The 27,794-nt window shown below is 48.4% G+C and overlaps 2 protein-coding genes across 2 annotated transcripts; both read right to left on the bottom strand.

Annotated features, from left to right (window-relative positions):
* Positions 1 to 576: 576 nt before the first annotated feature.
* Positions 577 to 8,953, bottom strand: TMEM268 (transmembrane protein 268). Its single transcript, XM_068414229.1, has 8 exons — positions 8,848 to 8,953; positions 6,876 to 6,985; positions 6,494 to 6,604; positions 5,397 to 5,546; positions 4,177 to 4,287; positions 2,678 to 2,758; positions 1,585 to 1,770; positions 577 to 756 (listed from the first exon to the last, which is right to left on the bottom strand). Exons 1-8 carry the CDS (start codon positions 8,951 to 8,953, stop codon positions 577 to 579), a joined length of 1,035 nt encoding a protein of 344 aa, XP_068270330.1.
* A 10,582-nt stretch (positions 8,954 to 19,535) lies between these two features.
* Positions 19,536 to 23,368, bottom strand: ATP6V1G1 (ATPase H+ transporting V1 subunit G1). The gene is made up of 3 exons (XM_068413913.1): positions 23,245 to 23,368; positions 21,724 to 21,824; positions 19,536 to 20,311 (listed from the first exon to the last, which is right to left on the bottom strand). Exons 1-3 carry the CDS (start codon positions 23,324 to 23,326, stop codon positions 20,138 to 20,140), a joined length of 357 nt encoding a protein of 118 aa, XP_068270014.1. The 5' UTR covers positions 23,327 to 23,368; the 3' UTR covers positions 19,536 to 20,137.
* Between the last annotated feature and the right edge of the window lie 4,426 nt (positions 23,369 to 27,794).

Genomic DNA, 27,794 nt, shown 5'->3' with positions numbered 1-27,794 from the left:
TCCTCCCAGGGGAGGCAGCAGAAGCAGCAGGTACCAAGCACCATCCCAAGCTAGTCCTTAAGTGGAAAGTCTGCCCAGTCATCAGCTGAGACGTTGTCCATGTCTGCCCCAGGACAAAGCTTGCTGTCACCAACAACTACGTGACACACACATAATCCAGAGCAAACACCACATTTGCAACACTGCTACGCACAGATTTTCCGTCTTCCTTGTACTAAAACACCTCACATACTGCATTCCGAAGGTGTGGGGCTGGCACCTGCAGGTATTCCCTGCGGCTCTCCAAGGCCCCTGGATAAAAGCAGTGGGAAATTTCCCACGGGAGCTCCAGGCTGTCCCTGCATTGTTTCTGCCCCCAGAGCAGCTCCTTCACACCAAGCCAGTGGAGAGAGAGAAGGTCTCAAAGGTAAGCAGCTTTCTGGTGAGCGTCTCACATGTTTTATTAGAGTCACATTTCCACTCGTTCATCCGGATAAGTCCAGGATGAGCGATTACATCCCTCTCCTCTGCCCCACGGTTTCTTCCCACTGTTGTGTACGGAGAGATTTTATTTCAGCGTTTTCCAGCCCCCTCCAGTCACCTGCCTGTGAACCAGCTCTGGTGTGTGTTGAGCACGGTGGTCTCGATGAACTGGCAGAGGCAGGGCACGCTGCTGTGCTCCAGGTGCCCCCCTGCCACAGCCCGAGGGAGCCGGCCGGTGACCAGGAGCCGGACATAGCATCCGCTGAAGATCACCAGGAGCTGCTGGGCCATCACCTGGAACAAGCGAGAGAGGTGTCAGAGCAGAGCACCTGCCTGCGGGAAGAGTGGACGATACATTAAACACCATTTGCTCCCTGGTTAAAGGACTGTCCTTGTCTGAAAGAAACAGGACAGGAGCCAATGGCATATGTAACTGTCCCAGATCCCCTTCTGGTCAGCAGTGCTGGCACGCTGTCCCCACAGGGGAGTGACATGAAATGACCACTCAGTGGTGGGTGGCCGGGCAGCCAGGCTGCTTGGGGACCTGCCTGCTCTGCCACTGCCTCCTCGTGCTTTTCTTTTGCCTGTAGACAGCCAGAGAGCTTCAGTCTGCAGGGATGTCACCTGCACCGAATTTGCTTAGTAACAGTGGGCAGAAAACTGTAAAATAAATGAAAATCATCCCTTTTGAAGCTTCTTGCTGAGCGGGAATGAGGACACATTTGTTGCTCAGCACGGCACAAGTCTTTGAAGGCATGCTCCACGGAGGAGACAAAGGCTGGGCATGGCCGTGCCTCATCCCCAGCCCGGACACAGGCGCTGGGTCCCTGCACGGACCCTGGGAGAGGTTGTCTTCCAAATGGGGACCCTGGACACCAGCAAGGAAAAGCCCAGTCCATGAATTCCTCAAGGATTCAGCACTAGCTGCTCAGTAAGCATTCACTGCTCAGCCCTGTCAGGGCTGGAGAAGGTGCGTGTTGACCTCCAGGCTTCCAGGGGCTCCTGTTGGTGAAAAAGGAGGTGTCCCCATGGCTGGTGGCTGTTGGGATGAGTTTTGGAGTTGAGGTGCCTGGGGAGGCAATTCGGCGCCTCTGTCCATCGGGGAGAGATATTTCCCATTACCTCCGGTGGGCCCTCGGGAATGAGGCAGAGCAGCTCGTTGCATGTCACAGGCTCTTGATTTAGGTTCACTCCACTGGATAAAAGAGGGGACTCTTCACACGAAGCCCTCTCCTCTGTCCCCGGGTCGGGCTGAACCACCGCCTCCATGACCACACAGAGCTGGTCCAGGCTGTGCCGCAAGCCTGACTGGAAGAGCAAGAGAAAGAGATTTTAGGGGTTGCCAAAGACAAGCAGCAGTGGTGCCTTTAAAGGGCACGATTCCCTCCTGCACGTTTTTTACTCCTGGGCATTATCATCCCAAGAGTAAAAAACAGCATTGGCCAAGAGCCATGCCCAGCACTTGGAGCTGAGTGTCTTCATCCCACAGACCCCTGCCATCAGCTGCCTCTTGTGCCGGTGACTGCTCCCAGCACAACGGCCACAGCTTGGCATGAAGAATCTTGTTTGTTTTTAAAAACTATATGAGTTATATCAGCCAACATGTGAATCGGTGCATTACTGTCCGTCCCCGATCTGCTTCTGTTGGTTCATCCGGGGAGATGAACAGCCTTGAGATTTTCAGAGGGTCGTACCCCCTCACCTCTCATCCCGCAGCCGTGGTCAGCAGGGGCAATTCAGTGCAGGAGAGCACGGTGTTTGCATATTTATACACCCACATAGAGGAAAACATTTTCTGAAGGCCAAGAGGACAAAATTTTTACACAGTTAACCCAGTACGGTGTTTACTTACTCCTCAGGCTATCCTATTTATTTCAGGAGGACAGCTCAAGGTGTCAGCTATTTCAAGTTGTGACATATGCTTTCAAAATTTGCCCTTGATTCTTGATGACTTTCCTTTATTAAAGTTGTACAGTTAATTACCCAGACACGCACGTACCACAGGGCCTAAACAAATTCCTGATGAACTGGGCACTGACAGATGCAGTTTATCCACCTCCCAGTCTGTCCAGCTCCCAGTCCACAGCAGGGGATGCCCAGGAGGACACTCAAACACTTGGTTTCTTTGCTCACCTTCATCCCACCAAAGCTGGGGTGTAGGGGTAGACCTGCACGTGTCACCACGGGAGCTCGGGCTGTGTCTGCTCTCACTTACCTCTCGTGTCCTCTGCAGATCCGTGATGCGGGCGGACAGGGACTGGAGGCAGCGCTCGGGGCTGAAGTGCACGAACCACAGCTGGGACGGGCAGGGTTAAGGATCGTGGTTCGGACCTCGCAGGAAGCAGAGCTAAGGCAGCTGGTGCCTGCAGGATGCTCAGGACACAGTAAGGGACCAAATAACACATCGCAGGGCTAATTTTAAGCCAAGTGGGTCTGGGCTAAGCCAAAACTTGAAGCTAATGGGGAAGAAAAGAGGGGTGGCGGGGAAGGGGGACATTGCCCCAGAGATTGCCAGTCCTTCTCGCACTCCTCCGGCAGCCTGGGGGGGTGACAACCAGGATAACCCAGGGCCATTGCCCATCACTCATCTCAGTGGCCTTACATGTAAATAAACTGGTGGGTCACATTGCCTTAGCTCCCCTAAACCCCTTCCTGCTTTCTTTCCTCTGTTTCTAGGGATTGATTCCATTTATTTTTTACAAAATTTATTGTACTCGGTGCCTGTCTGCAGGACGGAGGCACTGCTTGCGAAGAGTCTACCAAGAGCAACGTGTTGGGGATGGGAGTCCTGCCAGCTTTGAGAGCAGCAGCCCCACAGAAGGCAGCCAAAGATCTGCCCTTGTTTATCTGCTTAAGCTGCCATTATCAAGGAGATTCAGGAACAGCATAAAAGCTAGAGGGTTAAAACAGATCTGACATTGGAACAGATAGAGAAAGCATAGATCCTTGGGTTAACTGCTCTCAGGCAGTTCTGGGACGCATAGGTAAAGGTGAAGGTTTGTTGGATCAGTCCTCACTTACTGAGGTGTGAAACTACGCTGGTCTGAACAAATGTGTAATTAAGGTTCTTAAGTGTTTCCTCCTCGTTCTGCATGACTTCAGCCCTGCCAGCCCTCCTGCGGTATTCCCTGCCACCTTCTCTGACCCTGTGTTTCAGCCTTGGTTCCCTCTGCGTTTGTATTCTGTGACTCCCTATCTATGGGGGGCATGAGGTCCACCAGCAAATCTGGGACACCATCTCTCTCACCTTCCTTTAACACTTTCATGCTGTCTTAAAACTCTCTTTTTTCCCCTAAAACTTTGTCTAGTCCAGAAAAGGTATCTCTGAAAAGCAGCAAATGAGTCCAGGGATGGGGACTCCGGTTTTCTCTGTGTTGTTTTGGTTTGGGTTTGTTTTGCCATAAGCACATTGCTGTCACTCTGCTCATAACAAGAATCATCACTGCCATGTAAGTATAATACACTGTCAGGAATAATTGTCTGCCCAAAGGACTAATCCCACTTCAATCCTTTAGACTCATTAGTTCCAATTGCCTTTGGGCATATCTCAATCCCCACTTATAGAAGAAAACACACCCAATCCCTCATGCCATCCAACAGGAGAAAAAACAAATCCCATCCTTTGGAAATCCTCGTGGATCATAACATCAATAAATATCTCCACATCATTAGCTACCCAGCAGGGATACGAACAATTCCCTACATAAAGGATACTTGTAAGATGTTGTGTGACCCATCCAGGACATCTGTAATCCCCAGAATTAAACTGTGTTTGATAAAGATTTCATTGACAGCTGCCAGCCTCACATCTGTATTCATATTTATCTATTAAAGAATGCAAGAAGAATTAACACACTCTACAGCAAAAGTTGGGCCAGCCCACGGCTACAAACTGCAGCTGGATAATCCCAAATACTGAAAACAGTGACAAGGGCAGCCTGCAGTCAGGGCAGGATTGTCACCAGCCATCAATGTTGGCCTAGCCACTGCTAGCAGATGTCTGTGCCGCCAGAACTCTCACTAAGGATTATTTCTCTTGTAGACAAGATGTCTGAAGTGGAACCGACTTCCAGTATCACGTTCTCTCTCTCATCCTCCAGCAGTCGCTGAGTGCAGGACTCCTTTCCCGAATATCTGTGCACCCACACATTTGCTGGGTTTCCCCTTGGAAGAACCATTGCACAGCTGTCATTAGAGGCTTGCTCCAAAATCCATTAAAATCAGTGCAAAGACCCCTCTGGATTTTGCATCAAGCCTTTCCAACATTATTCTTCAGATCACTGTTTAGAAATTTCCATATTCCCGTGATTCCCACAAACAAGAGCTGCCAACTACCAAGCAGTGGGTGCTGCAGGCTGGTTGCCTCTCATGCTAACTTCGTCTCCCTGTTTCCTTCTACTGCTCAACCTGCCTCAGTTTTACAATTTTATTGCAACTTCTATGGATTAGGAGCTGCCTTTTTGTTCTGGACCTGCTGCAAGGCAGGCACGGTGGGGCCTGGACCATGACTCCAGAGCACTGCAGCGACACAGGTAAACGATGCTATTGATGGCAACCAAGGCAGCCAAGACTGCAAGGCCCATCGCCAGAAGCAGGGCAGGAGCCGGCTCTGCTGGCAAACCCACCAGCTGGCTTCCCACCAGCTGTGGGAGCATGAACCATGATCTGCAAGGGCTGCTTTATCTCCAGCGATGGCCCGCGATTTGAGCCAGTCTGCCGGGCTTCAACACCTACGTTTCAGGCATTATGACACCTGCCTTGGCTGTATAACATCCCTTGCCTGAACCTGATCTCCAAGTGTGCTCTAAAAATATTCCTTCCTCCCCGGATAATTATGTTCATCGTATGCATCTAGGAGATGACCTGGGTGCCAGCACTTTGGTGGGAGGGATTCCTGCTCCCTGCGTGCCCACACACAAGCAGCCTCCTCTTACCTTCCTCTGGTGATGATCGATAACCAGTATCACAACTACAGTGACTGCTACAGCAGCCAGGGTCACCAGCACGCTGGCCTCCCAGTAGCGTCCGAAGGAGCACAGCTGGACTGTGGAGTAGAGGTTTGTCCAGAGAGACATGTAGAAAACCTATAAAAACCCAGCGAGACTGATGATAGCCACAAAACTAGGAAAGTGAGAAAAGTCATGGGAAGAAGAAAACTACTGGTCCCTTCTCCCAGGGTAATACCTTACCATAAATCAAGTCACATGAAATCTTCAGAGGGTGAGAAAGGACAGAAGTTCTTTCCAATAATAAATAGGGTAAAGAAAGGACTAGAAGGACTAAGTGAGCCCTAGTTTATTATAAAAAATTACCAGTCAAAGACAGAGAGTGTATTATTAATGATGATTCATACCTAGGAAGGATTTCAACCGCGTTCTTCCATTTAGATAAGAAATGCACTCACTGAGGCATATTGATAATCCTTCTAAGAGTCCCTGTGTTTAGAAAGCTCCTATGTCGAAGCACTCAAGGTGGTGCAGAGACTACTCAATTACAGTAACGCTCAAATGGTGGACACTGACACTGGGCTCAAGGACTATGCTAAGGTTTAACAAACTTGGCTTTGCATAAAAACTGAATACAGTAGATGCTAATGGTTGGGGTCTCTGGAGGAGCTTCTCTCACCAGAACACAAGTAAGACTAGACAATCACCTCAATAACCAAAGCTGACTGGTCCATTGGTCTAAATTAACATCAGGACCAGAAAAACTACAGATTTTTAAATTCAAGTTTTTTTAAAAGTCTGATGTAGGTACTACTGCCTCAGCAGATGCTGGTTATCCAGCCATGGACAGTCTGCTTTCGTGGGACTACCAGCAAGGGGTTGGAGAAGGTGCCTTGCCCTCCACCTACAGAAATTCTGTGAACTGGGATTTCCAAAGGAACCCACTAGGATGTGTGAAAACCAGTATCTCCTCCCTACCCAAACCTCTCTCCTTCCCTGCGTACAAGAACCCCAGCTGTAGGTCTTGATGCATCTCAGCAAGTTCATGTCTCTGGCAAGCCTGCGAGAGACCCCACTGTCCTTACCACGGCAATGGCTATCTGGAACACCCTGGAGTTGTAGAACATGTACCGTCTCACTTCAGGCTTCAGGACAGCATCCTGGATTAACCTTCTCCACTGATCTCCTGCCACCTGCTCAGGGAGCAAACAGAAAACTAGAGCCACCCTCCAGTTTCAGGCTCCTAGTCCCACCAGAACTAGCTTGGGCAGCCATCATGGGGCCAGACTGGCACTGCAACTGAAAGCTGTGTCCCAGAGCACCCTCCCACATGGCGCACCTCCAATCTCATCCATACAGCTGTCACAGACCAAAAACTTGTGTTCTTGCCTCATTTGCAGTGAGTAATATATCCCTGGAAAGTGCAGGGAAAGTCATGAGAGAAAACCACCTTTTTGAGGAGCTTACCTGAACCCCAAGGGACTTCAGTTTCTCTGCACAAAGCTCCATGTCAAAGGAGGTGCCTGAGCAGTTGTTGTCCATGCTGAGCACCATGAGCACTTGGCCATTGAGAGGTTCTGCAAGAGCCCAAAGGAGTCATGAGCACAGCTCTGGCATGGGGTTTTCTCCCAGCAGCTAAGGAGCATGTGGCAAAGGGAAGGCTGAGGAACACAGACCACCCTGACGTGTTTTAAATGGATCCAGAATCCCCCCTTGGACATTTCTAAGAACATCCCAAGGAGCATTGAAAGCAGCCTGATATCCCCTGTAAGAAAACAACCTCAAAAAGGGGGGAAACCCCAAACGCATTCCAGGAGAGAACAGTCAGAGATAACATGATGCTCTGATCTTCAGCAGGATAATGTCTTGCCTCACTGATCCCTAACTGAAAGGACAATGGACTCAAGCTGCTCAGTGTTGCTAAGGCTATCTGCCTCTCAGAGATATCCCCCAGCACCCACCCACCCCACCCACCATAAGAAAAAGCTTGAGCAATCAAATTAAAGTGCTTTCCAATGACCACATTGTCTGGGATGTGGTAGGGCTGCCCTGGAGCATGAGCCCCATAGGTCCTCCTGCACCCAGGTCCCCGCTCCAGCAGTGCTTCTGGGCACCATGGCTCTGCTCAAGGCTCTCAGCTTCCCAGTTTCAGCTAGGGCTAGGATCAGAGATGTAATCTAGAGACCCAAGTTGCAGTCAGAAGCCTGGAAAGTGTGAGGACAGCCTGTCCTAGATTTGAGGAGCAGTCTGCTCCGAGCTGAGGTAGAGCAGCCTTGGAGAGGCACAGGAGAGCTGTGATCTCCAGGCTTCCCATCTGGCATTCATCTAGAGTTTTCACAAGCTTTGCTACATCAAGAGGAAGAGATCAGGTCTAAGGAAGTGGCCTTGTTCAGATGAGATCCTGTTTCACTGAAACATTTCACCCAGCTTTCCTTCCCCTTTGCAGATCTGGGGTCAGCCAGGGGTCCCCTGCGGCTGCTCCTGCTGACACAGCCGCTTAGTGCTCTCCCAGAATGCTGTGCTGGCTGAAACACATGGTGCACTCACCATCCCCTTCTCTCCCACTTATGTCCTTCATCCTCATCATCTCTTCACTGCTCAGGATCAGGAGATGCAAAGTGAAACAAGGCAATTATATTACAATTGGGCGTGACTGCATCCAGTCAAAAAGAGAAGAGTAAACGCATCTGAAACCTCCAGCATAACAAGGTCCTGTTTGTTTGCTGAGGTTTATCTCCTCCTGACACAGAGCAGTGGAGGCGGTGAGTATAAAGCAAGGATAAAACAAATGGCCTCAGTCTTGGTCTTGGCTCTCCTGTTCTCCATGGCTTTGGTCAAGTTGCTTGGCACGAAGTCCAACAAGTTGGGTGCCAAGCTGAGATATCTGAGATTTGCAGAGGGGCTCAGCTCCTTGACGGCTGCTGGAGCAACAAGAGCTGCTTCTTCTCTGCAAAAACTGAGCACTAAGGAGGTGCCACGAACTGAGCAAGCAAAAAAGGGCGCCCTGCCGAATGGTGCATGGGGGTCTCGGTGAGAACAGCCATCCATGGCACTGCCTTCTGTCCATGCACAGCACCGCAGGCGGTTTTGGAAGTAGTGCTACAGAGGGATAAAATTGTTACCGGGGAAGGGAGTCACGTGCAAAGCACAGGTCAAGTTTCCCAAAGATTTCTTGACTTTTGAAGTCCAAGAGAAGAGGACTTCCAGGGTCCTGGTTTTCAATAGGTGGATGTCCATTCATTCCGATATATCAGGCTTTCCCAAAAAGTCAAAGTGTCTCCATCCCCTTCCCAAAACGTTGAAACCTCCATAATGTTTAGGTACTTTTGCAAATGAGATGCTGTTAATGAATATCTTTGAAAAATCTGTCTTCAGTTATTTTAAGAGCACTGTACTAAGTACTGCCTTCGTCCTTATCATCAACAGGTTGCTCACTTACCTTGCACCCACTGCAGGGATCCATCCTTTAAATCACTCTTACAGTAGAGGATGGAGGAAAGCGACCCGTTTTTCTCAATTCCACCAGCTTGGCTTTTATGGGCCATGCTGAAGGTGCCTCTCCTTGAGGGACTCTGTGTCCTACAGTCAGAAATTCAGCACTTTGTGTATCTGCCTTATCTTTCACTGCTGAGAAACACGGATTCAGCCCCAAGGCAGCAGGCAGCCGGTTTGCTCTTCTCCTTGGGGAGCAGATTGTGAAATCTTCATTCACACTCCCACGGACCACTTCCTCAAGATCCTGCTTTCCATGAGCAAGGAGACATTTTCTAGCCCTGAAAGAGGAAAAGAAAATCCCAAATCACACAGGCACAGCAAAAAAAAGGGTAACAGCACAGACCACTTGGGTGTACTCTGCTCTTTGGACCCCGCTCCCTGGGGATGTTACCACCAGGCTGGTGTTAGCCAGCCATGAGCGCAGGACACACAGGCTCGTCTTTTGCTGCAATTACTTTTTTTTCAAATAGGTGGAAAACTTATCCTTAAATATTCCTTAAATTACCCCAACAGTCTTAAATATTCATATTTTGTAAACAATTAGTCAAGGAATAGGCAGGATTTCTCCTTGTGAAGCCAACAGGCTTTTTTGCTGTTGCTTTCAGCAGGCACTTCCAGAAGAAAGCGTGACCGATGTAAGTGCCCCTCCCTGGAAGCGACGCTGACGCGGTGGATAACTCCCCACCACACGAAAGGAACAGTGCAGATAAGGAAGAAAAAGGCACCCACTGAAGGCAGAGGCAAGCAGGAGCTCTCACCCAGCAGCAGCGAAGCCTTTGAGGGTCTCTGCTTTCCTTTCCCCTCTCCTCTCCGCCACGGGCAGTGCCAGAAGCCGACGGGGCACGTCCCCGCAGCAGGCACCGTGCCCACGAGTCTTCCAGGCAAACGCTGCTGACGTAGGTCTCTAACCTACTGCCAGGACCTGTGGGTGGTTATTAAAGCAAGTGCTTGGAAGGCTCTGAAGTTTACTTTTCAATTTTCTTCCACTCAGGTGGCCCAGCTGCATCCACGCTGGCTCTCCAAAACTATCATGTACTTTTTAACCTCCAGTCTGTCTTACTTTTGCACCAGGAGCTTGGTGCTGTCTCTCGGTGTAAGGGTCCCTCACGGAGCCCATCTGCTCTCCTTCCAAAGAGGATTGCTTTATTTTTGACTGATGGTTGTTGCTGCAATTACCGCCTTGCACAAAGCCAGGATAGTCACCGGTTGAAGGACTGTCAGAAAGGAAAATGAGGCAAGAGAAACAACATGAAAGGTTCTTCTGATTGCAGAAAAAACTTGCAGAGGGCTGGAAACTCACCCTGAAAGGAATCAAGCCATGGTACACGTTGCACCGGAGGTGTGCAGCGTGTTTGTATGTACATGGGTGAGGAGCAGGTCTGCCGTACGTAGAGCGCGGCTCTCCCGTGCAATGTCCTTGCAGAGCATGGGCAGTTATGTGTTACAGAGCTCGTCTCCCAGCACCAAACAGTGGACACAAACAGTGAATTTTCTCACTCCTTTCCCCTTTTGCCTTCAATCCCTTCAGGTTAGTGTCAAGCAGGAGGGAGAGTGAAAAACAAGACAGAAAAGCCCACATAAAACAGCAGCAAAGCAGAGAGTGAAAAACCAGAGGAAATAAAAGGAAAACCTAATTAAAACCTACCACCCTGTCATTGCTGCTGTCATGTTAAGTTAGAGATGAATCAAGGCTCTCTGGCTTAAATATCGAGCATTTTGAGTGCCTGGAGGACAGTCCCCAGGACATGACAGCAAATGGCACCGCAGGGTCAGGGCAGCTCAGCCTTCCCCAGCCAGGACGAGCTCGTCAGCAAAAGCAGCTTTGCTTTTACCTCTTCGTGCAGCATAGACTCGTTTGGCTCTTGACTCTTACTGCAGAACAACTGCCTGGTTTTGGAGATGAGTCCCCCTAAATCTCTCCCTCCTCCTGTGCTAATGCAAGGGGCATCCTCTCATCTCCTGCACTCCCCAGGCTCTGTGTCTCTCTACGTCTCTTCTTATTCTTTATGCAATACCAATATTTCTCTGGTGACTTTGCCTCCTTCAGGCTATGAAGGACACCTCCAAGCCCTAGCTAAAACAGCACAGAAACATTCAGCAAGTCCTTCTGCTTCATTTCCAGAGCAGCTGGCAGAGGCTTACCTGGTTCAGCTCACCTCCTGCTCCTGGGAAGCCAGCCCAGCTCCCTCCTCCTCCTCTTCACTGTCCTTTAACTACCATCATCCCACTCTGCACTGCCCAGGTGCCACCCTGTCTCACCGCCGGGCCGGGCCAGGTGGGGAGATCTCTGGTCCCACAGCCCCAACCTGTACCAGGGAAAGTCACTCTCTTCCCTGCGTCTCCCAGGGACCACGGCCTAACCAGGCACAGCTCACCCAAGGCAAGGAGCCTGCGCCCCCACGCTCCCTCTCATTACCCGGAACCACAAGCACCAACTTGTGAAATCTCCCTCGTGCATGTGACTTTTCCCCTAGGCTGGTTTCAGAAAAGTGGTTTTAACCCTCTCAAGTTCCTCAAAAGTGCACAGCCATGGCAGTAGATCCCACTGCAGGAGTTATCCTCACCTTTTGCAGGGTGGGGGTCCAGAGTTGGAGCTGGACCCTAAAGGCCATGCAGGGCTGAAGAGTGGCACAGACAGAAGGCTGTCCTCCTCCTCCTCCTCGATCAGCAGGGCAGGACTCACAAAGTACAAATCCCAAGGTTGCGCCAGATCAGTTGCCAAGCTTTGTCGACTAGTGAAAACGAAGCATTGACAATAGGGCTGGAGAATCAGAAGAGGCAAATGAAGATCTCAAGGCTGAGAATGGGTCACAGTACATCCAGCAAAAGGTCACGTTAAAGCACAGAGAAGCGGGGATAACGTGCAGGGTGGGAACCGTAACCCTCCTCAGAAGAGGAGGCTGCGCTGGTACGGAGGGTGGGCATGAGTTTCCTCTCCAGCCGCTGTACTCTGAAGAGAAGCAGCAGGATCAGGGTCAGACAGACCCCCCAGAACAGCTTCACGTGCTGGAGAAGTCATTCGCTTTCATGCAAAGAGGGAACGCTGAGAGGCACCGCAGGAGAGAAGACTCATTAGCCCGGGAGTCACGGTTTCACAGCTCACCCAAAGCTAGAACATCCGTGGAGGCCAGGAACAGAGTGAACCAAGTACCTCAGTGACTGTTAGTGAATAGTTTAAAAAAAAAAAAAGCTTCATTGCAGTGCCTGTGTACACTTCCCAGAGAAAATGCTGTTCTTCTCTTGGAGGGACGAATTTCTGCAACCCGGCTTGCTCTAGACGTTGCTGAGCAATGTGTTCATTACATCACGTGGCTGGGCAGGGAACAGAACTGACTCCAAAACCGCTTACCCACATGGGAACTTGTTACACTGGGAACTGGCAACTCCTGTAGTAACATCATCCAAGTATGGAGAAAAATCAGATAAATCTGCTTGCTGTTGTCACTAGCTCAAGGCCCAGCTCAAATCCCCACCCAAGACATTAGTTACTTTGCAAACACTCCTCATCAAAAGCTTTGGCTTCGTTTCCTCCTCTTCTCGCCCACGCAAGGATCCTGACAGAGGGAGAATATGACGACCAAAGTGCTTAGAAAGAGCACTGTCATCTCACCGCAGAAAAACGCCTGAGGCAAAACTCTGTGGGGGCAATAAACTCAAAAGCAAGGCTCAGGATTACCTGCAGCGCGTACACCGCACACTTCTTGTTTAGCAAGATGTGCGTGTGTGGGCTGATCTTGGCACCAGCACCTCACCCCATCAGCAAAAGCAGAAAAATCCTGCTCAACTGGGAGGAGTGTTGGGGGGAAAAAAAAAAGAAAAAGATAATTCAAAGTTTAAAGCAATCCCAGTTTTGCTGCTCTGAAGCAGCAAAAGAGGCCACCCGCTATTAAATTTTTAGAAACTTTTAGACCGACAGGCTTTCCCTCTGAGGGTTTTCAAAGCATTTCTCACGCCTGTCTAAGGAACTGAGGCTCCACAGCAGCTTAAACCAACCTAAACAGAAGGCAAGGTTTTCTGTCTGGTTTTCTGAGATCTTTTTCCACCCAACCGCCTCCCTGAACTTGCAGGTCTGGCCCAAAGGAGATGATGGATCTGCAGATCGGGCTGTGTGGTGTCAAGGTCTCCTAGCCTGGCTCTTCCTGACTTCAGCGGTCACCAAGCCACATGCTCAGATACCTCTGGCAGGTGTTAGTTTTCTGATCATCTTATTTGGTGCAGAATTTTGATGCTTTTGTTAGGCAGGCAAGATCCTGACAGGTATCTTCTCATTCCAAGCAGGTATGCTGCAGCCACAGGTCCCACAGAATAGTCTATAAAATATTCAATTATTAATATATTCCAATAAACAACACATTTTAGATTCTAGCTGGACAACAAGCTGCTACTGTATTTGCACATATGACTTTATATCTGGGCTTCTGAAATGCAAAGATGTGGCTGTAACATTCCTATCCTACCTGTTAAAGGCCCTACCAAAACTTGAGCATTAGAAATTTAACCCTCTTAAAGCAAACAGGGAGAACTGTAATTAACAGCAAATCCAAAGTCAGTCAGTAAATAAGAAAAAAATTTGGAGAGAGGCAAAAGCTCACAAGAAATAGGGAACTATTTGACTGTAAAACAGAAAGAGGATGCTGGCAGGATCCCAACGCAGACTGAAGGTGCTTCTGTTTCGCAGAGCTCAGCTGACGCCCTCGGAAACCAGCCCTATTTAAAAATGAAGGTCTCCCAAAAACTGAAATGGGAATGAATGAAATGAAAGTGAATGAAAACGCAGACTTTTCTGCTCCAGGGAGCATCATGTCAGCTGCATATTCAGCTTGTGCTGGCTGGCAGGGGATGGGGGGGTTTGTTTTATGCAAATCAGAGTTAAGGCAGCTTGAGGTTTGTCCTGAGCCTTATTCACTGGTATTGATGAAGCAGCAAGTTCTGACTTACCATAAGCCCGTGGCAAAGCTATTTGCAAAGTCTCCCTCTCGCTCCGCTTGCTCTTTGCCTGTTTTCTGCTTCCTAGTCTTACCTCCCTGGTAGCTAAGTGATGAGCTCCACTGCAGCCTTCTCACGAAGGGACACTTTCACCCCACCGCCAAATGAGACCTCACCCTTCCTCCCAACATGATGAAACCAGCTGCCAGGGCCTACAGTTATGAGGGCACAAAACCCAACCGCACAATCCCAGGACACGGGGACAGCAGTACCCCACCAGCGGCGATGCTGGAGCCCCTGCAGCCATCCGACCTGCAGCCCCTCAACCTTCCTGGTAAAAAACAGTTAAAAACTCAATCTTCCTCATTTCTAATTAAGCTGATTAATTCCTCTAGCCCCAGTGAATCTGGTGAAAAATTAAACATCTCTCCTCTTTGAAACAACCTCTAATTTATTTCAAGACTTCTCCATTCTGTGATGGAGACTCTAGACTAAATAATCCCTTCCCTCCCCATCATCACCATCGCTCTGAGCTGCATTGACCAAACTTCCCCGGGCCCCTCGATGCCCCATTCAAAGAGCAATTTGGTTTCATCTCTTTCAAAGCTCAGCATCCAAACAGGACACAGAGACCTCACCACACTCATGAGAGTAACAACTCTCTCTCGTTCGCATCTCCATCTTACACAGGACACTTGTACCAACACACTGTACAGTTGTGACTTCATTTCAAAAACCAAACATGTGCTGAGTCTGGGGGAGGTCACCCTCATTTCCACCATCTCTGCAGTGCTGTACAGCCCGTTATCGATTGCTGGGGTTTTGTGTATTTGGTTTCACCTTTCTAAGTTCAGCATGAATCTTCTCTTCAGGGAGTCTCATGCTATTGGTTTCAGATCATTTCTCCCATTTATCAAGATCATCGTGAATTGTAATTCAGTCCTCCTCAGTACTGTTTGTATCTCTTCCCAGCTTGGTGCCCTGGACATATAACTGTACTCCCTATTCCATCACGCTGCATTAATGAATGTATTACAGGGAACATGATTTCAGGAAAAAAATCTGCCATTTGAAGTGTTTTTGCAGACTGACAGTAATGACCAGCACCTCCTGTCCTTGGGGATAACCTCATCCTTTATCATGTTCTCAAGACCTTCGCTCTTCCCTACTTCCAGTCCCACTGCTTTAAACACTGAGACATACACTCATTAGTCTGTTTTTTCCTGTTCTGACTCCCAAGATCATATTTTCTGTACATATTTACTACATGATTTGATACACTTTTTTGCAACACTTGAAAGGCTGATACCACATCACCATTATTCCTGCTGTATTTGCAGTGGTCTGCAAGCAATTGCAGTTTCTCCCCCCGTAAGCCTTATTTGCAGCTGTGAGCAGCGGCCAACATGGGCAGATCTCATTGTCTTTTGATTATTTCAGTGAATAACTGTTCCATCTTCTTTTTTTTTCCCCAGTGAGCCTTAGTTAGGAGAACAAAGTTCTTGAAAGCCTTGTCTTGTCCTTCCCCTCTCTGCCTGCACACAAACTCTTCTTTCATGGACTCTGGGTTGGGGTTTTTTTTTGTCAAACAGCTCAGTAAAGCTGACAGAGTGACAGTCACTAAATATAAAAACTTTATTTCACAATATCCCTAAATTACATGTTCCAAATGAAAAATGACACTTACTTAAGGCATAAATTGTGGTTCTTGGATTTTTTTCCCTACTTCTGCCTTTTTCTTATGAAGGCTTAAAGTATTATTCTTTTTATTATGCTAATAGAAAAATCTCTTTCTTGCATCTCATATTAAAAGAGGGAAAGCTTGCTATGTGCCTTGGATAATGATTCAGCTATTGATCCAGCAGATGCTTTATTAGATTATTTTGCAACAGCCGAATGTAATTTAATACCTATTTATTTGCTATTCCTATGCCAGTCCAAGATACAATCTTTTCTGCATGAAATTAGCACTTTCTCCTTTCAACCTCAAAGAAAGATTACACTACGCTCCTTTCTTGGATTACTTTGGGGAACTTTTTTAACAAGGCATTGATCTTGAGGGTTCTTGGTAGTCTTTTAATACTTTGAAGCCAAAACTTCAGTTGGGATCAGTGGGTTCTAGGCTTGTCTTTCTGATTATGCATTAATGCATGAACTAGTGATGTCAGATAAAAGGGAAAGAGATTCCCGATGAGAAAAATAGAGATAAAAAGGAGACAAAAAGGAAAAATGCTGTCCACATCTCCCACGAGCTGCCTCGCAGGCCAGAAACCACCGGCTTTTCTGTAGGGTTACTTACTGGCAGCTAACCCCGCTGGCTGTGGGGTCAGAGAGGAAAACAGCAGGAGCCCAGAGCTGTGGACACAACAGAGGGGAGAGGGACGGCCAGCAGCTCGATGGGCTTATATCTAGCATATGAAAAGCCTCAGCTTTAATAAAGATCATCAGGAATTGTGTAGGGACCTCACAAAAGCAGGAGAATGAGGAATTTAAGGTTGCCAAATTTGGACTCGCAAGAACCTTCCAGCAGCGGTACTGCCGTGCCCTTCGCCTGCTTCCTGCAGCCCCTTGTGGGATCACCCAGGCTCCGACTGACCAGGGAGGGACCCCCCTGGTGTGCACACACACCACATTTCATCCCTCCTGCTCATTACTAGACCTTTTTCTCATGTTTTCAGATTGAATTGCAACAAACTCACAGGGGATCAAACCCACACTGGCTCTGAAGTGACCAAAAAAACATCAAGCATCATGAGACAGAGCAGAAGTGTCAGACCTCTGGAGAAGAGGAGGCTCAGAGGTGACCTTACTGCAGTCTACAACTACCTGAAGGGAGGTTGTAGTGGAGTGGGAGTCAGCCTCTTCTCCCAGGCAACTAGCGATAGGACAAGCGGACACAGCCTCAAGCTTCGCCAGGGGAGGTTCAGGTTGGACATTAGGAAGCATTTCTTCTCAGCAAGGGTCATTAGCCATTGGAAGGGGCTGCCCAGGGAGGTGGTGGAGTCACCATCTCTGTATGTGTTTAAGAAAAGACTGGACATGGCACTTAGTGCCATGGTCTAGTTGACAGGGTGGTGTCAGGGCAATGGTTGGACTCGGTGATCCCAGAGGGCTGTTCCACCCTGGTTGATTCTGTGATTCTGTGACCCGAGCGGGATCAGGGGCTTAGATTCCCCCTCTGACTCCCCTCCCAGAGGGGTGCTGAGCTCTGTAACTCCTTGCTGAAACAGCGAGGAGATGCCAACCTTCAGATCGAACAGCACAAGCTAAGCAGGGAGCAAGCTCTGTCAACACAGATGTGCCTTCAAAATTGAACTCTGGCTTCAAGCAGCACAAATGCGTGTCCTAATTGTACCTCGTACTGCGTGTGAAGCCGTCCAGATGACGCTCTGGTGTTAATAAGCCATTTGTCCATCTGGAGCTTGTACAGATGACACGCCTTCTCAATGGTGTTTTAAAGGTGAAATGTATCAACTCTATAAATACATAGATAATGTCTGAAAAGAAATTCCACAAAAATCAAGTATAAACCATTGTTTATGGATATGGATGTGACTGGAGCCAGACAGCTCTGTGTAAATCCTAACATGCCCGTGTTGATCCCAGGAAAGCACTTATTTGCCAACAGTTTTAACTGGGAGAAACCAACAGCAGCAGCCACTCACTTGACATTGCGTGAACAAAAGAAGACACGAGCACTGGCCACTTCTTACCTCCATACAGCACCAGGGCTCTGACCATCCTGGCAATCGGCTGGTATTTCCAGGGGTGAGAGCTCAAATTGAGGGAATCAGACAGCGGTGTATGTGCCCAAAGCAGCTTCTGGCCCTTCCTGTGGTACAAGAGCAAGGTACGGCTCACGTACACGGGGCCACATCTGCGAGGGGTGATGCAGACAGATCCACAGCAGGGAGACTTCAGAGACAGATTTGTACTAGCACCTGGGGCAGGTTTTACTCTGATGAATCAAACTTGCAGCAGAAAGTCTAGAAAATCAGATTTCAGAGGCAAGAAGCCACACATCCAACTCCGTACCTCTGTCAGCAGCAGACTGTCCCCTGCAGAGTATTTTTCTGGCACAGTCTGGCTTAGGCATGAAGATAGCAGTAGGTCTCCCTTTCCCAGGGCGTCAGAGTGTTAAGATGAGAGAATCCCAATTTAAAACAAAATATCTACACCACAAACAAAGCCAGCCTTCCTGGAGAGCAGTAATTGGAATGACTTTCTGCTGTGCAAAGCTATAGAGTCAGGCAATTCTCAACAGTTAAGTTTTAGGGAAATATTACAGAAAAATTTGTATTCTTGCAACACATCGCTCTAAAGCGAGAATCTTCACCACCACCTTCTGCCAAGAGGAAATAATCAGGGAAGGTTTTTTTGCTTTTCTCCTGCCTCTCACCGTTCTGGAGAGTAAGGAGAAAGTCCTCATTTACAAAGTGAAACTTATGAACCACTATGAGAAAGTGGGGCACGCACTGTGGTTTTTTCTGGACAGAGTAGCAGTTCTTTACTGAGAAACAAACGGGACGAAATTGCTAATTACAGCCTGGAGCTAGGAGGACTTTTGTCAGGGGTATCATGCTGGAGTCTGAGCACCTGTTCTCAACAGAAAGACGTGTTTCATCTCCAAAGGACAGACCAGAATTAGCGCGGCTGCAACCTTTTATGAGGCCATAGCACCGCTCCAGTCATTAGACCAGGCTGATTAAAACTGCTTTGATCCTGTTCTCCTTGTACCGACCTGGCACATTTGACATTGCAGGAGGCTTTTGTTTCAATTTTACAACCCATTTAATAGCTCGAATTTGTAAAAAGATCCTTTCAGAACTACAGTACGCTGCCATAAAATATTAGAACAGGAGACACCATCGCAGCCTACTCTTTCATTGCCCTGTGTGACAGCACGCAGACGTTCCTTCATTACGACTTTCATCCACCCTGCTTTCCTCCCTCCCAATCACAATCAAACTCTAGGTCTGAGAGGCTTTTCAACGCTATGCAGAGAGTGCGTGGAAATACAGGATGTTCTGTCTGAGGAACAGCAGCAATAAGGTTTCTTGCTTAGATCCCCAACTGCATGACTCGGGTCTGATCAGGTACGTGCTGATCGAGTCTCTTTTCTGCAAAAAGCCTTAAACTGAACTCAACAAAAAAGCAAAGCTACATTTAATATTCTGCTGGTGAGAAAGGGAGAGGAAGAAACTGCTGAAACATGAAACCTCTTGATGTATTCATGTGTACTTTTGATTAAAGAGCTAGAAAGCAATGCACGGACAATCCCAATATCCTTATTTCACACGGTTCCCAGGCACAGCAGGATACTGCAGGACACAGTATGACCTTGGTATAAACAAGCAGTGACCAGTACTTGACTAAAGGAAGGATAATTACTGCACAGCACCTGGCTATCAAACTATTCTAGTGAACTTGCAACATTTTATTTCCCCTAATGGTCACAAGAACATTTGTTCCTGAAGGTTTTCGGAATGATCTGGCAGGTAAAGCATCAGACTGGAGCCAAGAGGAGGAGCTCTGTAATGGGTTTCTAACCTACCTACTGCGACCTTCAGACATTCGCTGTCTCTCTTACTCTTTTCTTTTATCAATACTTGATATTCATTCTTCAGAGTCCAGACTCCCATGCAACACAGTGAGACCTGTCAGAACTCTCAGAACAAGTTAGCAGGAACAAGACTGACTAGAGACTTTGGAGTTAAATAAGAGTTTTTACTTTCAAGTGTCACAGCACCAGACTTGTAACTCGAGCTAACAGCAGAATATACAGAGGATACTCAATACAGAGAAACTCAAGCACCTGAAAATCGTCAGCCAACACTACAGCCAGAGAATTCTTCTTACAAGGTTTAACCCCTGCACAAAGGTTAACAACACACCCAAAAATGCATTTTGGTCATCAAGAATACAATTACACAGGTCTAAAACTACTGACACAGGCTCTTCATTTAACCCCGGCCAGCTTCTCTCTCCCCTTTCTACTTCTCAGAGGAAAGCCTCTCACCAAATACTATCCAGACAAAAAGGGAGCATTAATGTGCCAGCTTGAATACATATTTAATAACTTAGCACAGATTTCAGACATGGCTGCTTAATGTTCGAACAAGCTCTGAATCCCTGTCAAGAGAGAAACTAATAGAACTCCAACAAGATATTGATGGCCTACAAGTCACTGAAATAATTTAACACATTTACAAGAAGAACAGTTAAGGTATGGCTAAGGGCTGTACATTCCACCTGAAGCTCAGACGTTACTACCAGCACTTCCAGTATGCTTATTCCTTCTTCCACTACTACCCATTGATGCGGTAATTCACATGGATTTCAGGTTTGATGTCGCACACTAGTGACAGCAGCTGGGAGAGGACCACCTCGCGGTTCTTCTGGAAGTTCTGCCGGATCACGCTCATCTTTTCCTTGGTCTCTTTCTCAACTTCAGTGGTGCAGCTGCCATGAGATCCAAGTGCCTACAAATAGCAAAGGAAAGAAAAAGCTCACATGCCAGTAGTTGGACAAAGAAAACACTACACCTAGCTCTCTATTTTGTTATTCTGGACTCACTCACTGCATCTCAACCATTAATCTCTGCTGAGGGAAGAACTGCACCTAGAAAAATAAAAAGTACTGTTGGATTCTCTGCTCAGATTTCCCACTAAACTTGCCCAAGTTTATATTTCGTCCACAGCCCGTGCCCTTTGTCCTCTCTTATTTGTTATCAGTTTAGAGCACGGGCTTCTAAAGAATGCCTGAAACAGAGGTCCTGCTCTACTGGTGACTGGAACCAGCAACCACTGGGTACTACTGTACTAGATACTGTTAGAAAAGTAATATTCATGATTTAGTTTAAGCATAGGCTTCCCAACATCCCATTGCTTCTACTCTTACAGACTCTCTATAAAAATCTCTGCCTTTCTAACAGGACTGCAGGCCGTGTGATACGCACACCAAGGAGTCTCTCACAGCTCACAATCTCCTTCCTGTCCCACAAGCAAGGGCAGAGAGCAAACTCCCATTGTAAGTGAAAGAGGGGAAAAGGCATGGAAGAAGTAAACCGAAGGAGAATAGCACTCCAGGACTTAAATTCAAAGAGCTTCTCTCTCTCTGGAGAAGGATAAATAAAACAGAACCAGCTGACAGGCAGTGAAGTCCACTTTATTAGCCTGGAACTGGCTGGTATCTTATGCCTAGTGAACAAAGCTAACAAGTGACTGTACAAAATTAATCTTGACCTACTGACATGAAGGCTATTATGCAGGAGAACAGAGGAGGTGGCATTGTGCTAACCAGAAGGTGGACAGAGGGGAGGGTTGCCAGGTCATTTTCTGAAGATTTCAGAACTGACAGGGGCACACAGGCAGTGTGAACATCCTGACTGTGCTACAGCCCTCGGCTGGTGAAGGGAATATCTCCCCTTGCTCAGAACGAAAGGAAACTACAGCCCTTGGGACACAGCAGGCAACACCACTAAGCCTTACAACTGCTTCAGCAAGCGAGCAGCATCTACAAGGCAAGTGGTTTGTACCACGTTAGCATCGCAGAAACCAGCTCATCACGGGGAATGAGCTTGGTCTTTTTTTGACACTGCTACGTGCAGCCGGTTTTGGGAGGCTGCCAGCCATCAGGGCACCAGCCAGTACACGAGCTTATTAAGCTAATTCACTGCCAGTCAATAGTTCTGGCTGTTGAGATGCAATACACCATGTTCTGATTCACTTGCACTGGTTTTTCCATGACACGTGGCTGTGCATCAGAGGAAGGCAGTTAGGGAAGTACTCCTGAGGCAACACGTTACACCTCAAGGCCTGCTCTCAGGGCAAGTAACCCCAAACGCAAGGCTAAAGGGCTGGCTGGGTAACAGCGAATGATCTAGAAAACAAACCGCTGCTTCCTTGGCTTTGAACTCCTTCTCCCTCTGCAGGCGGTACTGCTCAATCTCTGCCTGGGCTTCTTCTTTTGCCTGCTTCAGCCTCCGATTCTTTCCTGTTTCCAAAGAACATACCAAATGAAATGAAGAAGAGAAAGCATTGAGGGCGCGTTTCCCCACACCTCTCCAGCTACCCGATGCACAACAATCACTGCAGCATTTGCTACGGCAGCAGCTCCTTCTGTAGGAGGCACCAGCAGGGCATGGCACACCCTCGCAGCCCCTCCAGCTTTGCAGCATTAGCTGACCTCAGGAGCATGCGGTTGCCCTGTGTGCCACCGAACCATTGCCAAGCTCACCACGCAACTAGCTTCCACCAAAGTGAGAGGTTCTCTGAGCCAGTGGATGCATCAGACAACCCGCAGGTCTGGCGTTGCTCATGTGAGTGTGAGACTTCCCCAAGTGATCCCAAAGAGCACAGCAGAAAGAACATTAAGGCTTAGTTTTGTCTCAGGCAAATTGTGCAACTGATAGAAAAACTGGCTACTGCACCAACTTCCCCTCTTGGACCTTCCACCACACCCTCCCCTCTGCACTTATCATCATTAGAGCGAGCTACAACAATTTACTTCTCACAAAATGGTCAGTGGGTAGAACTGCAACACAGTGCGGCTTCATTTAAAAAACAAACAAAAAAACAAACAAAAAATGCTTGAAGGAAAAGTTTGTAAAAGTGGGGATATTTGTAACCTGAATTTCTCTCATTTAACAGGAAAAGCTAACTTAGATCACCAAAGAGTAGCTCTCTCAGCTCCACAAAATGTCTAATCACCAACCTGGAAATACCCAGTTTTCATCAAGAAGAAAAAAATAAATTTAAAGGTAGGAAAGATGCAGATAAGCACAAGCATCCCCCAGCTGAAGACCTTGCTGCCAGAAGGCCGGGGTTTGATGGTGGTCTTCTCCTAGGGCACAGTCCCACCGGGCCAGGAGCCACCGAGCTCCCCCGAGGCCTGCGCAGGCCTCTCCAGCCGCTGAAGGAAGGTGACAGGGTGCACCCGACCTCCCCTTCCACACCTGCCCCCAGGGACGGCTTTCCGGAGGAGCAGACCGACGCTGCCCTCCCAAGGAGCCCCACCGCCCCGAGCAGCCCCTTGGCCCCGCTCCCCCCGGCCAGCCCCGCAGCGCTGCTCGGGCCCTGAGCGAGGCGGGCCCTGCGCCCCCTCCCCAGGGCCGGGGGCGGGTACCCCCGCAGGCACAGGGCCCGCAGGCACCGCTCCTCCGCCCCCTGCGCTGCCGAGCGGCCCTCGGCAGCAGCACGGCCGGCCGGGCCATCAGCCTTCTCCCGCCGACTGGGCTCCGGCACCCCGGCGGCAGCTCCGCGTTCGGCGGGGCCGCACCAGCAGCTCCCCGCTCTCCCTGGGGCGGCCGGGCCTGAGAGGCCTGAGGCGGCCGGACCAGGCTAGGCCAGGCCGGGCCCCCCCGCCACCTCAGCCCCCCGCGGCGGGGCCGGGGTGCCGGGCGGGCCGTACTCACGCTTGCGGGCCTCGGCCACCTTCTCGGCGGCGCGTTTCTCGGCCTGCAGCAGCTGCTGGATGCCCTGCGACTGGCTCGCCATGGCGGCTCCGCGCCGCCGCACCGTCACCGCGTCAGGCCAGGCCCCGCCCCCAACCCCGCCCCCACCGGCCTGGCCCCGCCCCCTCCGGCGGAGCCCCGCGGGTCCCGGCAGCCCCCGGCCCGGTGCCCGCCCCGTACGGGATCTTCCCGGCGGCCGGCGGAGCCCAGCGCTGACGCCCGCCTGCCCCTGCATTGGTTTCCGAGCGCTTTCTTTGTCCCCCCGCCCCCGGACAGGAAAGAGGTTGAAAATCTGTGGGGAGCCTTCCTTAAAACCCCGCGGGAAGGGCATTGTTTTTATTTATTTCATGGGTTTTAATCACTGGTTTTGCAGGACACCCAGAGCGCACATTGCCCTTAGCACCAGACTCTCCCCCGGAAAGCTCTGGTCCCCTCTGGGCAGTAGCATCTCCTCCAGACTGCACAGGACGTGGGGTCCCACCCCTGAGCACAGGGGATTTACCCAGGCCCACCTTCTCTAGGGGGTCCCAGGGGAGCCAGGCCCCTCCCCTCCAAACATACCTACCTTCACCCCAACCCCACTCCAGCCCAGCCCTCATCCATCACATCCCAGGGATGATTTAAAACCCCGAACGCGGCTCCCCCGACGCTTTCGGAGCATGAATTACAATTATCGCCACAGACAAAGCATCAGAGCCGTGACAGTGACTCACATCACTGCAGGGAGGAGTGGGGGGCTGCTGGTACGCCTCCTCCATCCGCAGCGATGGGAGAGACGGGAGACAATGAATCAAATGCATATTTATAGTGCAAATAGGAATTATGAGTGTTCGGCAGGGTGACCTTCATCTGGCCCCAACAGCTAACTAAATAGGCTTAGCAGGCCTGTCCACCAAGCGTTGTAGTTGATTCAGTAAAAGAAAGATAAAAGTAAAGATGGGGAGAAGACCTGTGACAGTAAATCTGGGATTTGAAGCAAACCTGGGACCCAGCAGTTCGTGTGACCAGGGATCAGGAACAGGCTCTGGGTGCAAAGGGGCAAGCAGCCACCTGCCACAGCACCGGCTGCTGCTGTCGGACACAAGTCTGTGCTGGCAGGAGGGAAACCCAGCAAATCTGATCCTAAATCATCTGTCACAAACAGGGTGCAGCTCAGGCACTGTGCTGGTTATCAGTGAGCGCAGAAAGGACAGGTCCCCAAAGAAAACACGGGTCCCATTCAAAATACACCCTGGCACCTTGAGAGGTGATGGAGTTCAGCTGGGCCAAATCCAAGTTGTTTTACAAGAGAAATGGTCCAAAAATGGAAGTTATCTCATCTGGCTCCGAATCCGAGGAATCCCCTGCCCTCCTCTCACCTCAGACCTCTGCAAAGCCACCAAATTAATTAAACTCTCCCACTGACTCCTGCAGCCCTCGGCTGATGCCTCCAGCCCATTCCCATCTAGAAACTCACTATCCTCATTAGCTGCTGCCATTTTTTCAGAGATGTTCATCTGCTGCTAATTAAAGCACTTGAGCTGAACCCACAAATTACCCTTGCAGCAGGACACTCCGAAGGCAATGCAACGCATCGAGCAGGGTTTGCAGCAGTGGCTGAAACGGGCTCAGCTCTCCCCTGAGGGCACAGCGGGCACCGGGGTGTAATTTTCCTCCTGGGTGCCTGCGATTTTCACACTCACTGCTTCTGTCTGTAAGATAACGATGATAATGCCTTTTTCTGCCCCCAGAAATATCCTGGCTATGATTACACTAAGTTTTAAGGTAAAAATCCCTCCCAAAGCACCACTTTGTGTTGACTAAAAACATTTGATCAGTTTTCAGCAATTTCATTTTGACGGTTAACAGGTGAGGCAACAATAGTTTGTATTTAAAACCACCTTTTGTTTGGATGTGTTGCTTTTAAGATTGCTCAAAAGCTAATGGAAACCTCGTGGTGTGTGTCACATGAAACACATGTGAATCTGAAAGCTGTTTGATCAACTTTCCATTCACTTACAGTTTTGAAAAATGGCTCCTCACTTATTGCAAAAAATGTTTCCAATTCTCAAACCTATATTTGCATGAATAAAAAAGTTGCTTGTAGCACTTTAATTCTATCAGAAATGGGTTTACAATTAATTAGCATCCCAAGTACTTCTGAACTTGGCTTTTATTCCCCCCAGACTCATTGTCCATGGGCTTGTCACTCACTATTACAGAGAAAGTGGCTATTGCTGAAACTGATACTAGCATCTCGTTATTTGTCCAGCGCCTACTTCTTAATACCGTAAACTTGACTAACCCTAAATTTCATGTACCCCACTTTCAACGAAGACTGGAGTAAGAACATCTCCAGGATGCTAAGGCTAGTCCTGCTCTCTACCATGGGAAAATGAGTTGCTAAAATCTTTCTGACACAAACTACTTTCCCTGGGATGGGCTGGCAGATAACTCAAAGCATGTGAATCCTGCCTGCTCTCTGCTTGCCCTGCCGAGACTCCAGTGTCTCTGGCTGTACATTAAGATATTTAAGCAACAGGAAAACTTTACTATTTTAGAAATAGCATCCCCGTATCTGGAGTCTGTCAGGATCTGAACCATCCCGCTGCCTGAGGAGCAAGGAGGAGTGCTGGACCAAGGGGGTGGCTCAGGGCTCACATGCTGGCTCTTGCCAGAAAGGGAGGACAGTCCTGCAGAGCTTGAAGGAAACTTTTGTTTTTCTTTGGCTGTTTCCACAGATCACATTAATGAAAGTGAAATTAAACACATTTCTTAATTTACTTCCTTTTTCCAAAAGCTTTTTTATTTCAGTGCAAGCATTGAAGACTGATTTTCCTTTTGGAGTGGTATCTTTCTGCTTTTGTTCTACACTGGGTCATGACTCCATGCATGTGTTATACTGGTTTCTGAAATGTCAGAAGAGGTTTCTAGAAACAGGAAGGAAAAAAAAATACAGATTTCCTGTGTCTTTGTTTTTTCTTTTAGTTTCTAAGCACAGAAAACATGTGCCACGTCCTATGATCCTGCATTCATTAAGGATTCCAAGACACATTTTCTAAGAATGAGATTTTAAACATTGTGTCTGGCTTCTTTCCAGATGAGGTAATTACATTTTTCCTCTCTAAATTCCCCTGTACTTTTAATTGGATCCCTTATTATTCTCCATTCCCAGACTTAAACTGTTACACCGTGCAATTTTCTACTGTTAAAAAGGTTTTGTGTTGAATGCCTGGGAACCGAACGCCTTAGTTCATTAACGCAGATCACTTCAGGGCATTGAGATGATGCAGCTGTTGGTGGTTCATAAATGATCATTGGCTGATTGTTAAAAGACTGCAAATGAATAATTATTAATTAGAATTCATAGTTTGGAGGGATATTTTAAATTTACAAACTGAGTGTTAGAAATCTAAGCACAACGTAGCAGTAAAATTTACATAGAAAAACCAACAAAACCTTCAAGTGCACACATCAGTACGGCTTAACTGTGCCTGACCTACACCAAGAATTTGGCCCAAATATCCCGAAATAAGAACAAACTTTTAATTTTTCATTTGGAGTTTCTTTGTGATCAAGGACAGTCTAAAGCCTGGAGTAACCAGAGTGCAGTGATGGATTTACAGCAGCAGAATGGACTTATGTTTATATCGTAAGAATTTATGTTTTTAAAAGCAAAGTCCTTCTCCTGTTGGACCCCATCCCTGGTACCTGTCACAAACCCACCCTTGCCTCACCACCTATAGCAACAAACTGAGGTCGCAGTTTCATGTAAATCACGATCCTTTCATAAGAGTCAGGGAATGTGGCAACTCTATTTATGTATTCTTCTGCTGTGATGAAATGTCAGTAGACCTTATTAATTCCCTGTGCACAAAAAGAAATCTCCATTCATATTTCCTTGACATCTACTGGTGTCTATTCTTAATCAGAGGTCAAGTGTCCTTTGCAAGGGATGTGCCTGGAAAGTTTAATGTGTTGTTTGATGAGTGACTGATTGCTCACCATGAGGCTGTTGCCTCCGAGTTACCAGCTGCTGGTGTGTCCAAGGTCTGTGAAGCCGTTTGGGGTCCCAGCATTAGGGAGCACAACTGTGTTGGTTGTCATGAACTCCGTCACATCACACTGACAGCATACAGGCTGTCTGGACTATGATTTTTAGATATGACAGCAAAACAAAGCAGGTCCTGTTACACACTAATAAGTATCTTCTCCTGTAATGGGTAGCACCAAAGCTTTGACTACTGAAGGCAACTACCAGTTCTTCACCAGCTTCTGCAAGAACAAGAGCATTACTCCTGCTCCACTGGGAAGAAACACAAAGTCCAATATTGTTTTCTCTACCATAAAAGATCTCTTAGCTTTTCAGTTCAGCTTTCTCTGCCCCAAACCACTGAGTAATGTCATTGTGTACCATGGTAGAGCCGTGGCTTTCAGGTGGCTGAATTTCAGTGATGGATGAAACAAGCCCTGCATATGTAGATGGTTTGGTGCTTTGAGAGATGTTTGAATAAATGACACACCGCAGTATA

This window comes from Nyctibius grandis, chromosome 16, assembly GCF_013368605.1.
Source record: "Nyctibius grandis isolate bNycGra1 chromosome 16, bNycGra1.pri, whole genome shotgun sequence".
NCBI classification, from domain to species: domain Eukaryota; kingdom Metazoa; phylum Chordata; class Aves; order Nyctibiiformes; family Nyctibiidae; genus Nyctibius; species Nyctibius grandis.
This window is presented reverse-complemented; position numbering and strand designations above follow the sequence as displayed.

Excerpts from the sequence above, each read along its gene's own strand:
- TMEM268 (XM_068414229.1), bottom strand. The coding sequence starts at position 8,953 with ATGGCCCATAAAAGCCAAGCTGGTGGAATTGAGAAAAACGGGTCGCTT. Across the intron at positions 6,986-8,847 it reads ATCCCTGCAGTGGGTGCAAG|AACCTCTCAATGGCCAAGTG; the intron begins GTAAGTGAGCAA and ends GGGCTCTTGCAG. Across the intron at positions 1,771-2,677 it reads ATCTGCAGAGGACACGAGAG|TCAGGCTTGCGGCACAGCCT; the intron begins GTAAGTGAGAGC and ends TTGCTCTTCCAG.
- ATP6V1G1 (XM_068413913.1), bottom strand. The coding sequence starts at position 23,326 with ATGGCGAGCCAGTCGCAGGGCATCCAGCAGCTGCTGCAGGCCGAGAAA. Across the intron at positions 21,825-23,244 it reads GGTGGCCGAGGCCCGCAAGC|GAAAGAATCGGAGGCTGAAG; the intron begins GTGAGTACGGCC and ends CTTTGGAAACAG. Across the intron at positions 20,312-21,723 it reads TCAAAGCCAAGGAAGCAGCG|GCACTTGGATCTCATGGCAG; the intron begins GTTTGTTTTCTA and ends TGCTATTTGTAG.